Genomic DNA, 12,499 nt, shown 5'->3' with positions numbered 1-12,499 from the left:
CAGGGTGTAAGGGCTGGACTGGGGGGTGAAGGGCTGGACTGGGGGGTGTTCAGGGTGGGACCTGTGGGGCCAGGGGGTTTAGTGTGGGCTGACAGGAACGTGCAGGGGGTGGGGGGTCAGCCCAGAGCAAGGGGTTGGTCTGGGTTTGGGGGTGGGGGGCACCTCCAGGCTGGGGTGTCTCACCTTCCCACCGTCTCCGCCCCAGGGTCTCCTGCGTGCCCGCAGCCTCGGGGCCTGGAGGGGCCTGCGTGCCTCCGCTGCACTCCAGCAGATCCCGCGGGCCAAGGTGAGAGCGGGGGTCCCAGTGCCCACCCTGAGCGCAGTCAGCCCCCGGCACTCGCTGCGGGGCGCAGAGCTGCCGTGGGGAGCAGGGGAATGGGTGAATGCGAGGGGTGGGCAAGAGCGCTTCCTGGGCAGTGGAAATGCTCCCAGGCTGCTTTTTGGAAGCAGCTTTTCTCACTCTCGGAGCAGCGTGTTCTCCCAGCAGTTCCGCTCTGGCTCCCAGCTCAGCCTCGCCTGCATGCGGGGGAGGCTGCTGGCAGGGTGGCGATGGCGAGTGTTTTTCTGCTGGTACAGCTAAAACCACTAGTGCAGCCAGAGTGCAGCATTGATTGCAGTAGTGAAAATCGTTTTGATCCAATCCTTGCTATTTAGTGCTAAATTTACTGTAGCTACCTGTAGTAGTTGACATAAAATAACACAAGAAATAATGCGATAATTATTAGAGCGCAAATAAGGTAAGAGCAAGTGGTAGCTTAGCAAGTTATTCAGGCTCTGTTGTCAGGAAATAAGAGCTGTGATGGAGAGGTGAGTTGTTTTCTGCGAAACTAAGGGTGGAAGAAACAATCCAAGCACTGGCTGGCGAATTAACATCATGTTTGTCACGTTCAGACGAACAAGATGGTGGGTTCTCATTTATAAGTGAAGATGTCTGATGTTATTATTTAAGACACTAAAGGAGAGGGCTCAGCAGTGAAGCCATTCTTTTGGCCTTGAGCCGGGGGGGCCCATGCCGTGGTTCCCTCTGCAGGTGCTTTGCTGTTTCTTGAAATTTAGGTAGGCGAGGTTTTCTGCCCTGGAACTTGATTCCAAGATACTAAAAATCAAAAGTAAAGACTATCTAGTATTTCTTTTCCTACTTGCTCTTTCATTTTGCCTTTCCGTGATCACTGTTTCTGTGATCACCTACTCTTTGTGTCACTGAGGCACGGGCATTTCTCAAGTCACATTGGCGTTGCTACTTGTTTACTCCTTTTGTTGTCCAATTAAGTTGTTGGATGAAATGCTTGTCTCTGTGACTGTCTAGTCCCTGAGGGTGGTTCTGTGAAATCTCATGCCTGGAGGTCAGCTCTGTGCAGGGAATTACTGGCTAAAGAAGGTGGGGATTAGTAAAAGAACTGTGTAAAAATAGGAGGCAGCTATGGTTGGGGAGCAGGCGGCATTGATTTGGAGGTGGATCGCCTGTGGAATGTCTCAAGAATTATCTTGGAGACTGATTTTGTGTTCAGGACCAAAAAAAAAAGCATGCTCAACAAAAAGCTGTGAGACAATGTGAATGCAACAGGAAGATGAGTCTCAGGCTTAGGAGATGCTGAGGATATGAAGTAGGAACGAGGGAAGTTTAATAACACAAGACTGTGCTATTAGCTCCCAGTAAGATGGATTTCTGCTGTACAGAGGGAGAAATACCTCAGAACGCTGTATGAGGAAAAGCTCTTTAGGTTGCCAGCAGATCACAGGATAGCGGGTGTCTCTGCTGCACAGTGTGTTCATAACAGCACAGGAGCAGAAGCTCTTTAAGTTAAAACTCACTGTTAGTGCTGCAGTAAATTTTTGTTACTAAAAACTGTGCTGGGGGTGCGGGTATTCTTCATATTCTAAGTAACCTTCCTCTAGTTCACTGCTTGCAGGTTAGGGCTTCTGTTTGGGTCAGGTTCTGGGGTGCAGCAGAAGGTCTGACTCTTCTTTGCTTTCTATGCAGTCAGAAAATGCGAAGTCTGAGGGCACATTCCAGGTCACCATGCTGCCCGGAGACGGGGTGGGCCCGGAGCTCATGCATGCTGTCAAGGAGGTGTTCAAGGTAACGGCTCCGGCCCCATGGTGGGATGGGGTGGACGGAGAAGGGAGGAGCAGCAGCTGCAGACTTGGTTAAAGATACTGCTGATCCAGAGGCCCTCCAGGACCAACCTGTCTGTCTCCTCTGGTGCAGAAGAAAGCTGGTTGTGAAAACCCTGGGATCTCACCCATTCCATAAATAGGTTCAGCTTGAGCAGCAATCTTGCAAGCTGTCTCATTCATCAGTGTGAAAATATTCCCAGCCTGGGACCGTGTCCTGGAGCCAGCAGAGTCTGGGTCCATCCCCTGCTCGGTCCTCCTTCCTCTGCTGAGCAGCAGCAAGCACTGGCGCAGTCCAGGCTGGTGATGAGGAGGACACAGGCCATCCTCACTGCTCCTGTCGGGAACGTGGCCGCAGGGCTGTCATTGTCCACCTGTCCAGAACCCTTTATGTCCTTCTGACTTTCCTAACCTGCAATGAGCCCTGTCAGAACTCAGGGAGGAAGTCAGTAGTTAATAGTTGTGTCTTCTAACAGACAAGTTCTGTCACATCAAAGGCAGCAAACATGGAGTTGTCTGCCACGGTATAGGTTATGCAGCTGAAACTATAATTACAGTAAGGAAGGGGAGTCCTGGTGTTAATGGTGACAGAAAACATCATTGTTGAGTTGGAACCAAAGTGACCCAGAGGTCCAGGTTCAGCATTTCATGAGCCCAGTTCCCTTTTTCTCACCAAGCCGGCAGTCTGGCTGGTTTAAGGTTTCATGTCCCAGTTCTCCAAGCCCCCTGCCAGCAGCCCGCTGTAATGTGTAGCATAACTTCCTTGCTGAGTCTCTGATCTGATGGGGTGGCGGCTCTGTCTTTGCATCTCTTGCACAGGCTGCCAGCGTGCCTGTGATCTTTGATGAGCATCACCTGAGTGAGGTGCAGAACATGGCGTCAGAAGAAAAACTGGATCAGGTGGTTGACTCTATGAAGGAAAGTAAAGTCGCCCTTATAGGTAAGGACTTGTGGCAGTGGTCTGTCCAGCACAGAGGGGGTCTCTGCTCTGCCTGCAGGAAATGTTGCCTTATCTCAAACGCCATTAGGTGCTTTCAGAGGGCAGGAATTTTTGCACTTAGGTCCTGGAGAAGGAAAGATGCTGTCTTTAAGCTAAGCAGCAAATTTTGACTGAAGTACTTACTGAACTTACCAAAGGGGAGGTTATATCTGGCTTCTGCTCTTGAAACAAGATCTCATAGTATGGCCCAGAGAAGCAAAGAGCCTTGTCAGGGTCCCATATAGCGAGAGATCAGTCTCCACGCTTGGCTGAGGTTCTGCTGAAGCTCCCCCCCCTCCCAACCCTTGCTGCTCTGTCGCCTGGGCTCAGGCGATGTCCTTAGCGTCTGTCAGCTCTGTGTTCTTACTCCTGCTCAATGTTGTCTGCAGGCAAGATCCACACCCCCATGGAGTACAAGGGAGAGCTGGCTTCTTACGACATGAGGCTGAGGTGAGCTCAGTCCCTTGCTTGGCTGCCAGGGCTGGGCACTTACAAGTCAGTCACTGGGAAAACTCTATTGCGTTTGGTCGTGGTGTTCTGCCACTAAACCAGGGGCCGAAGGAAGTGAGTCTAGGCCAGATGGGAAATTAACGTGTCATCGGGAAGCAAAATATCCTGAAGGACTGTCTGTGGCCAGGAGCTGCCTCTGTTGAGTGTGGTCCTGCTGCCTGCTTTCTTGGGAGTCCTGGCGAGGAGGGGGTGGGTGGCTGGAAAGCGAACAGTGGTGGCCTGCCTTGACAGAGGGTCGTCGAAGCTGTGCTGTGACGAGGTGTTGCTGGCTCATGATCTGTGAGGGGAAGGGTGGCAGATAGACGGATAGATAGGTGGATAGGTAGCTATGGGAAGGTGTCAGGAGGTGGGGAGCTGTTGGCACCATCACCAGCTGTTACTCCCAGTACTTGTAGGGAACAGTCACTGCCCCAGAAATAGCTTATGATGAAATGCTGATTCTGCTGCTGCTTCGCTCGCAGGCGCAAATTAGACTTGTTTGCAAACGTTGTCCATGTGAAGAGCTTACCCGGCTATAAAACACGCCACAACAACTTGGACCTCGTGATCATCCGTGAGCAGACGGAGGGGGAGTACAGCTCTCTGGAACATGAGGTACGGGAGCCTCCCTCCAGCACGCGGGTCCTCTGCTTGGGGGTTATGGCTGGCCTCGCTGAGGGACAGGGAAACCTGCCCCAGGATGTGTGGCCTTCCTTGTTGCTGGGGACATGTTCCTGCTTTCTGTACCAGACCTGTTCAGCACCACTAAGAAATTGGCTGGAGCAGCAGTGATGTACTAAGTGACAGTGATGGAATTAGGACAGTAGTGATAGGAATACACGCAGACTCAATAAGGATGGTGGTGGGCTGCAGGAGGGATAATGCCAGAAAAAAGGGATATGGGTGTTAAGGACCCTCTTGGTGGGGGGTGATCCGGCGTCAGGCAAAGACAGCTCATCCGTCTTGAAGTGCTGGGACTGTTGGCGTGGTGTGGGTTGGTGAGGCAGGGTGCTGGGCTGCATGGCATGTGTGACGGCTGCTCACGTTCCCTTTCCTGTCCAGAGTGCAAAGGGAGTCATCGAGTGCCTGAAGATCATCACCCGGGCCAAGTCGCAGCGCATTGCCAAGTTCGCCTTTGACTATGCCACCAAAAAAGGGCGCTCTAAGGTCACAGCTGTGCACAAAGCCAACATTATGTGAGTGCCACAGGAGCAGGTTTGGAGCGCTGTCTTGATTGTCGGACATGCAACCGCTGTCACATCTGGGACATTTTTGCTCTCAGCTTTTGATCCCAAGAGCGCAGTGCCAGGCTGGTTCCAGAGAGGCTGGGCTTTCCCTGGGGATCGTGTTTTTAACTCTCTGTACGGTCTCATTTTCAGCATGAGGCCTGACAGCTGCATCCCAGAGGCTGTCAGCTGAGAAGGGGAAGAGCTCTGGCATGGAAAGCTGATCCCTCATTGCTCCCCCTGGGCCCCAATTTCACCACCTGTGGGCGTGTGGTGGTGTGGGGTGCTCTAGGGTTGCCTGCCTTCCCCTGCCCTGCTGCGGTGGGGCACCAGTTGCTATTGGATTACCTGCTGCTGTAATGATTTCACTGCTGAAATGAGTTCACTGTCCTGCAAACCCTTTGATGTGTTTCTCATCTCACAGGAAATTAGGTGATGGGCTCTTCCTACAGTGCTGTGAAGAAGTGGCAGAACTGTACCCCAAGATCAAATTTGACACCATGATCATTGACAACTGCTGCATGCAGGTGAGGATCCCGTTTCCCTGCCCCAGAGCTGTTCTGCACTGCCCGCTGCTGCTGGGCCTGCTGAGCCAAGCCATAAAGATCTGAAACCTGAAAAGCTGCTGCTGCCGACACCTTTGCTCCTTGCACAAGGCAGGACCCTTCTCCCTGCTCTGCTCCAGCTGAGGGCAGGAGCTGCAGGGACTGAAGGTGGCAGGGCCATTTAGAATCATAGAGTCACAGAATTATTTAGGTTGGAAAAGACCTTTAAGATCACCGAGTCCACCACTAAACCATGTCCTTAAGTGCCACATCTACACATACCTCCAGGGATGGTGACTCCACCACTTTCCTGGGCAGCCTGTTCCAGTGCTTGACAACCCTTTCGGTGAAGAAGCTTTTCCTAATAGCCAATCTAAACCTGCCCTGAGGCAACTATGTCTCATCTGGGCTTGCAAAACTCTACCAGGTGTAGGTCTGTGGCTCCTGAGCCATTTCAGCAGGTCTCCCCATGCTCCCAGCTGTCACAAGCACAGTTTGGGGATGTTTTCAGACACAGTGGGTTCTGATGCTCCACCAGATTCGTGCACGCTGCCCTGGCCCGAGGGCTGTCGAGCTGCCTGCAGCCCGTCTTTGGTGTGCAGGGCCTCACGTCCTCCTGTTCCCTCTGTGCAGCTGGTGCAGAACCCCTACCAGTTCGACGTCCTGGTCATGCCAAACCTCTATGGGAACATCATCGATAACCTGGCAGCTGGCTTGGTGGGCGGTGCTGGTGTGGTTCCCGGGGAGAGCTACAGCGCGGAGTACGCTGTGTTCGAGATGGTGAGGAATTTTGGCTTCCCGGAGGCTGCTATGCCGTACCAGCACCCTGGGTTATTGGGGTGGGAGGCTGCTGGGGACAGGGGTGTGGAAGATGGTTCATCACCATGGCTTCTCTTCCTGCAGGGCGCCCGCCACCCCTTCGCCCAGGCCGTGGGCAGGAACATCGCCAATCCCACTGCCATGCTGCTCTCGGCCGCCAACATGCTGCGGCATCTCAAGTAGGTGCCTTTCAGGTGGGGATGTGGTGGGGTGGGCACCGCGGGCTGATGGAGGGACTGACCCACGGCTCCTTTCCTCTCAACAGCTTGGAATTTCACTCCAATTTGATCGCGGATGCGGTGAAGAAGGTGATCAAAGTTGGAAAAGTGAGTATTGGGCAGCTGGCCTTGCCGCCTGTCTGTAGCTGCGTGAGTGTTTGTGGTAGCGAGCTGCTCTGCGTTCTCTCTGACGGACAAGGGCGAGTCTCCGACCTCGTCACCCATTTCTGGCTCAGAAACCTGTGTGCGTGCAGCTGTGGCTGTAGTCGGCTGCAGTCAGCCCCTCTGCGCTTGTCCCGGGGTTGCTCCTGCTGCCTGTAGCAGTGCTTGCTGGCTAGGGAAGGTCTGGCAGGGCTGGGGGACATCAGACGGCCTCTCTCGCATGCTGCCCCGCTGGGGTCTCTGGCTGGGTGCATAGAGGGAAGCTGCTCTCCTCTCCCTTCTCGCAATCATTTCACTCCGTTCACGATCACGTTTCTCCCTTGTTTCTCCCCTTCCCTGTGTTGGATTTTTAGGTTCGGACACGGGACTTGGGCGGTTACTCCACCACTTCTGACTTCGTGAAGTCTGTGATTGACAACCTGCACCCCCACTATGGTGCCTAGGAACCCCACTCACCCCGGGGAGTCGGGGACTTCACCCTGCAGCCGCTTCCCATAGCTTACAGCCCGGCAGCGCGTCCATCCCCCTCCCTGCAGCTCGCCCTGGCCGAGGTTCCCTGCTGCCCCAGGGGAGGAGGAGGATGAGGATGGCTCTCCTCCTGACCAGCCCAGAGCCCAGTAACCACCCCCAGTCACTGCCAGCAGGGATTGCCAGAGGCACCGAGGGCAGGGTCCCTCCGGTTCGCGTAGGCAGCGTCTTCCCCCCCTGTGCCCTCCCTGCGAGGAGGGCGGTGCGGATCTCAGCAGGGCGGCTGGGGTGACTCGGGGATGAACAGGCAGTGGCCCAAGCTCGGCAGGCAGCTCCCAGGGACGGCGGGACTACTGTGACTGTGGGAGCCTTCCCCTGCCCACAGAGGCTTTAGCAATAAATGGGACCACGGGGCTGAGGCCCCGCAGCTGTGACCCCACAAGGGCAAGCTGCTCGTGCAGAGCGAGGGTCCCCTTTCTGGCACAATCCCATGGGTAGGGAGAGGCAGCTGTGAGGCTTTATTGCCTGCTGGGAACTGGTGCAGGGCTGGGGAGAGGGTGGCTGCTCTCCTTGCCCCCCTCCCCCCGCTGTGAGTTTGTGGCTGGTCTCTGAGGGCCGGGGAGCACCTGGGGAGCAGGGGGCTCCAAGCTGAGCCCCCCAGGTAGGTCAGCACCTTTGTGTGCAGCCAGTGCTTGTCCCTCAGCAGGCAGCACCCCGAGCTCTTTGCCCAGCAGTATGAACCCCTGGAGCCTGTGTGGCTCTCTGGGGGGGGTGCTGGGGGCCAGAAGCAGTGTGGGGCTGGGCTGTGAAGGCACATGGTGGGACCACAGAAGCACTGCCCTGGCCGGTGACTGCAGGGGCAGGGGACTGTGTGCGTGAGAGAGCGACTGGGACACGTATTTAATGCTGTGCTGTGTACTCATGTTTGCAAATAAAGGGTCCAATGCTTCCCCTCCCCACCCCTGCCCGCACAGGTGCTGTTTCCCCCCTACCCCAGCTCTGCCCCTGCCCCACACCACACCGGTGCAGCTCAGGGTTGGCCCAAGGCCCGAGGGGAACTGGGGCAGGTTGTGGAACAGCTGCCAAGGGGGCTTGGCCGGGGCCAGAAGCCGGGCTGGCAGCGCACACAGGACCCTGCCTGCCGTGGTGGGAGCACGGCTTCGGCTGGGGGAAAGGCCAGGGGTGAGCCCCAGTCCCACACCACCGCTGCCAGCCCCTCACTGTCCCCTCCAGCCTGCTGCGACAAGTGAGCCCAGGGAATGGCTCTGCCTGGAGAGGGGCTGCCGTGACTCCTCTGCTGCTTCAATTCCACCCCCCCACTGCAGCAGGGGCTCGGTGTGCTGGAACCGGAGGCAAGAGGCCCAGCGTTTGTGCACACCCAGACACACCAAACGGGGTGCACCGAAGCTCAGGGTGGCCATGGCCCCTCTTGGCTGGCATGGAGCAGGGGGTCTGGACACTCCCAGCAAGGGCTGCGAAGTTGCCTCAGTGGTGGGCCTCCTCCTGCAGCGACAGCACCCAGCATAAGGCCTGCTGCAGGGACCCCCTCCCTCCTTGCTAACGCTCCCCTCTCCTTGCAGGTGCGCACGGCGGACATGGGGGGCTACGCCACATCCCTGGATTTCACCCAAGCCGTGATAGCCGCCCTGGATGTCTAGGGGCCTTCGCCTTGTCCTCCCTGCTCCCGCCGTGCCCACCTGGTAATTTATTGCTTCCCTCTAATAAAAACAGCTTCTGCAGCACGACAGGGGTCTGCCCAGAGTGCTCCGAACACACACAGCCCCGTTGCTTCCCTCCTCACCCAGGACGGCTGGGGCAGCCCCCGTGGTCACCTCCTGCCAGGGTGAGGGAAGCCACAGCCCCTCCCAGGCTCCTGCCCCTTCAGCAGCAGCAGCTGCAGCAAAACAAGACCAAAGGGGATTGACAACAACCTCAGCCCTTTATTGAGGGTCACTCACGCCAAGGAGGTTTCCTGCCCCCTGCACCAGGCAGGCAGTGGGTGCAGTCCAAGGCCCCCCAGGGGAAGGGGCTGCAGGGGGGCTCGAGGAGGCAGCACTGCCTCAGGCTCCCACGCCACCCGAGGGGCTGCGGGCGCCTCGGCCCAGCCAGAGGGACTCACCTAAACCACCAGGTGCCACCAGGCCTTTAATGTGGCCGCCCCGCCGTGCTACACTGCCCGGGGGGCAGCTGGCACAGAACGCCAGCGGACAGGCAAGGCGCTGCACCAAGCTGAGCTCCTGTCAGTCTGCGAGTCCATACAGCTGGAGCACAGCCCGGCTCCAGCTCTGCCCCGCTCGCCTAGTCCTCTGCATCCCTGGCCTTCTCCTTCTTCTTCTTCTTTTTCTTCTTCTTTTCCTCCTCCTCGTCAGCCTCTACCATTAGCTTCCTTTTCTTCTTGGGCAAGGCCTCTTCTTCCAGCCCGTTCTCCTCCGGCTCCGAGTCTGTCTCCGGCTCCTGCTGCTGCTTCTTCTTCTTTTTCTTCTTTTTGGGCTCGATGTCATTCTCCTGAGGGGAACGCCTGGGTCAGCAGGAGCCGTGCCCAACCCAGGGAGCCCCATGTCCCAGCTGCCTCACCCCCGTGGGGCTGGGGCCCATCCCAGCCCCCTCCTGCCTGGCAGCCCCCTACCTCCACCTCCTCTGCAGCCGCAGCCAGGGCCTCTAGGCGCCGCTTCTCCCTCTTCTTCTTCTTCTTCTCCTTCTTTTCCTGCTTCCTCTTGACCTCAGCCACCACCTCGCTGGCCTGACAGAGGAGAGGGGGAGCTCAGCCCCGCAGGAGAGGTTCCCAGCCCAGGACCCACCCCCACCCAGCACCGCTGGTCGGATCAGCCTCATTAAATCAGTCTTTTGCCTCCACGGCGGGTCAGGACAGCGGTTTGACATCACATCCGACAGCGGGGCCCTGCCCGTCCCCACGCAGCCTCACCTCCACCACGGCCTCCTTCATCACCTCCAGGTTTTTGCGGGGCGGCTCCCCCGTCTCATAGAAGGCCAAGCGCTCCTCCACCTGCTCCCGTAGCTTGTCCCCAAAAACGCTGGTGGGGACTTCTGTGGGGAGGGGAGAGGGGCTCAGCACCCCCTGCCCTGCCCAACCCCACCCCACCCTGCCCTGCCCCACGCTCTGCTCAGACCACAGGAGTCACCATTCACACAGTGAGATGCTGTTGACGAAAAATATTCCCATCATCGCAGAGGCAGCCCAGGACCCCATTCCCCCCTCCCCTGGCACCTGAGAAGCAGTCGATGCGGGAGGCGATGGTGCACTTGTTGGCCAGGTAGCGGGAGATGCGCCCCTTGTTCTTAGCGGCTGCTCGCCCGATGAAGGTGGAGTGGAAGATGAGCCCGTACTTGGGAGTGTTCCCTCGCGTCTTCAGCGCCCTGGAACCGGTCGGCGGAGCGGTCAGGGAGGGGACGCGGGAGCACCCATGGCTGGGGGCACCCCCACATCGAAGCTGCCACTGGCTCCCGCTCCCCCCAGCAGCCCCAGCTCTCGCCCGCAAGTGGCCCAGCGCAACCCACTGGGACAGACGCTTTCCCCCACGGCCCCGCTAACCTCCAGGGGTGCCCGGGGGCACGGCCCTGCCAGGCAAGACACAAAGCCACGGTGGTCGCTCAGACACTGGGGCTGGCTGATCACATGCGGCCAAGGCCATGGGGGCCCAGCGCATCGCAGCTGGCAGCCCAGGGGCCTGCCATCACCGCAACCACCCCGCAGCGGTACCTGAAGAGGGCTTTCTCGGCCCCCAGGATCTGCACCGTCGAGGCCGGGTACTTGGCCAGGTTTGTCAGGCTGCCGGCGTGGGAGATGAGGCGGGCGCCCACCTGGGAAGGAGGAGGATGGGGGTTAAGGCTGCCCCCCACCACCATGAGCCCGGCTCTGGGCCGCATACAGTCCTCCAGGCCAAGGATCAGCAATAAGAGATGTCAGCAGGACAGCTCAGTGGATTGACAGATTTGCTCAGACATCATCTCCGCAGCCTGGGGTGACCCGGGGCGCACACGCGCTCGCACTCACCACCTCCCCAATGAGGGCTGAGAGGCTAGGAGCCACCTGGCTCATCTTGGAGCGGAGATACTCCTGCAGGCCCTTGCGGTACTCGGAGAGTGAGATGACGCGGCTGGAGAAGCTCTCAATGTTGATGAGGTCAAGGGGAGAAATATCCATCCCTGGCAAAACGGGTGTCGGGGGCTGAGCGGCACCTCCCAGGGCAGGCGTGACCCCCTCCCGCTGCAGCCCACCCACCCTGGGAAGCGCAGCACTCCGGCGGAGCCACCACCATCGCCTGTCCCCACTCACCCATGGAGGAGCGGGAGGCTTCCAGGATGGCCTGCGCCTTGGCACTGTCCATGACAATCTCCTCCAGCCCCTCCAGGCTCTCCTCGCTCAACTCCTTGCGGTTCCCGATGAACTTGGCCAGCCGGCAGTAGGTGTAGTTCTCGGAGACGATCTTGATCAGCTCGGGAAAGTGGTACCCGTACCACTCCCTGGGGGTGGACAGGGGACAACAGTGTCAGTGCCGCAGCCCGACCCCTCGCCCCGTGTGTCCCTCCAGGCATGCTCCGGCCAGGACGCCGTCACCCCAGCCGGGTTGTGCCTTTGAGGTGCTACTCTCCCTCCCCATTCTGTACAGGCAGCCAGAAGGGCGGCTGCCTGCGGTAAGCATGGGGAGACGGGCCTGTGCTGCCCTCCCGCCCCAGGGACCCCCGCTTACCGCACGCGCATAGAGAAGGTGTTGATATCCTTGTCCAGCTGGTCCAGGAGACTAATGGACTGGATGATCATGTTGTCCACGCGGTTCACGTTGAACTTCACTTTGGCCCGGGAGTAGCTGTGGCCGAGGCCCAGCTGGGCCTTAGAGGCCGACTGGGCGGTGAGGCCCTTCACCAGTGCATGGAAGTGCAGGCGGATCCCTGGCCGGGAAGCGAGCCGTCACCACGTTGTCGACGGTGGCGGGTGTCCCCCTCTACACGGCCAGGGCGTCCCCTTCCACATCCCCTCCGCAGCTGGACTCACCCCGCAGGATCTCAGCCACGACCCCCCCGGTCTGGCATTGGTAGCCCAGCTCCTCCAGGATGGCGGCCCCGATCTTGGCATCGGCGACTCCCAGCAGCGCCTTCTTCTTCTTGGCCGGCATGGAGGTCTCCAGCAGGAGCCGCAAGTCCTCGTGGAGGATCCCTGTGAGATGGGGGAGGGTGGAGTGATCAGCAGGACCACGCAATTCCCCGTGGGGAGGGTTACCCCGGTGCCCCCGGCCCCACCGCGGCCCGCTCACCCTCGGAGACGGCATTGATGTTCTCCAGGGCGCTCTGGGCCGACTTGAAGGGGGCGAAGGCCACCAGCTTCACCACGTTGTGGAACTTGCCGACGGTGAGGACGCTCTCCTCCACCTGCGGGGGGTGGGTATCAGGCCCCCGGGGCACACGGCGGCCACCAGAACGCGCGGCCCGCGGGAATGGCGGCAGCACCAGGGTACGAGACCC

The 12,499-nt window shown here is 58.7% G+C and overlaps 2 protein-coding genes across 2 annotated transcripts in view; one reads left to right on the top strand and one right to left on the bottom strand.

Annotated features, from left to right (window-relative positions):
* The window catches only part of IDH3B (isocitrate dehydrogenase 3 (NAD+) beta), a 9,051-nt gene extending 291 nt beyond the window's left edge, over positions 1-8,760 (top strand). The window contains exons 2-12 of the mRNA XM_010568488.1: positions 169-286; positions 1,982-2,080; positions 2,935-3,055; positions 3,484-3,544; positions 4,066-4,198; positions 4,646-4,779; positions 5,234-5,336; positions 5,988-6,134; positions 6,258-6,352; positions 6,439-6,499; positions 8,602-8,760. Coding sequence (XP_010566790.1) covers positions 169-286; positions 1,982-2,080; positions 2,935-3,055; positions 3,484-3,544; positions 4,066-4,198; positions 4,646-4,779; positions 5,234-5,336; positions 5,988-6,134; positions 6,258-6,352; positions 6,439-6,499; positions 8,602-8,679 — 1,150 coding nt within the window. The 3' untranslated portion in view covers positions 8,680-8,760. The remainder of the gene's footprint in view (positions 1-168; positions 287-1,981; positions 2,081-2,934; positions 3,056-3,483; positions 3,545-4,065; positions 4,199-4,645; positions 4,780-5,233; positions 5,337-5,987; positions 6,135-6,257; positions 6,353-6,438; positions 6,500-8,601) is intronic.
* Positions 8,761-8,965: 205 nt separating this feature from the next.
* NOP56 (NOP56 ribonucleoprotein) overlaps positions 8,966-12,499 on the bottom strand; it is a gene marked incomplete at its 5' end in the record, with an annotated part of 5,559 nt that continues 2,025 nt past the window's right edge. Inside the window, 10 exons of the mRNA XM_010568487.1 lie at positions 8,966-9,526; positions 9,648-9,761; positions 9,945-10,066; positions 10,248-10,396; positions 10,740-10,840; positions 11,034-11,185; positions 11,316-11,503; positions 11,731-11,929; positions 12,033-12,194; positions 12,292-12,406. Of these exons, the coding sequence (XP_010566789.1) occupies positions 9,320-9,526; positions 9,648-9,761; positions 9,945-10,066; positions 10,248-10,396; positions 10,740-10,840; positions 11,034-11,185; positions 11,316-11,503; positions 11,731-11,929; positions 12,033-12,194; positions 12,292-12,406 (1,509 nt within the window). The remainder of the gene's footprint in view (positions 9,527-9,647; positions 9,762-9,944; positions 10,067-10,247; positions 10,397-10,739; positions 10,841-11,033; positions 11,186-11,315; positions 11,504-11,730; positions 11,930-12,032; positions 12,195-12,291; positions 12,407-12,499) is intronic.

The sequence above is a fragment of the Haliaeetus leucocephalus genome, unplaced genomic scaffold (genome assembly GCF_000737465.1).
Source record: "Haliaeetus leucocephalus isolate CR32 unplaced genomic scaffold, Haliaeetus_leucocephalus-4.0 Scaffold245, whole genome shotgun sequence".
In the NCBI taxonomy this organism is placed as follows: domain Eukaryota; kingdom Metazoa; phylum Chordata; class Aves; order Accipitriformes; family Accipitridae; genus Haliaeetus; species Haliaeetus leucocephalus.
This window is presented reverse-complemented; position numbering and strand designations above follow the sequence as displayed.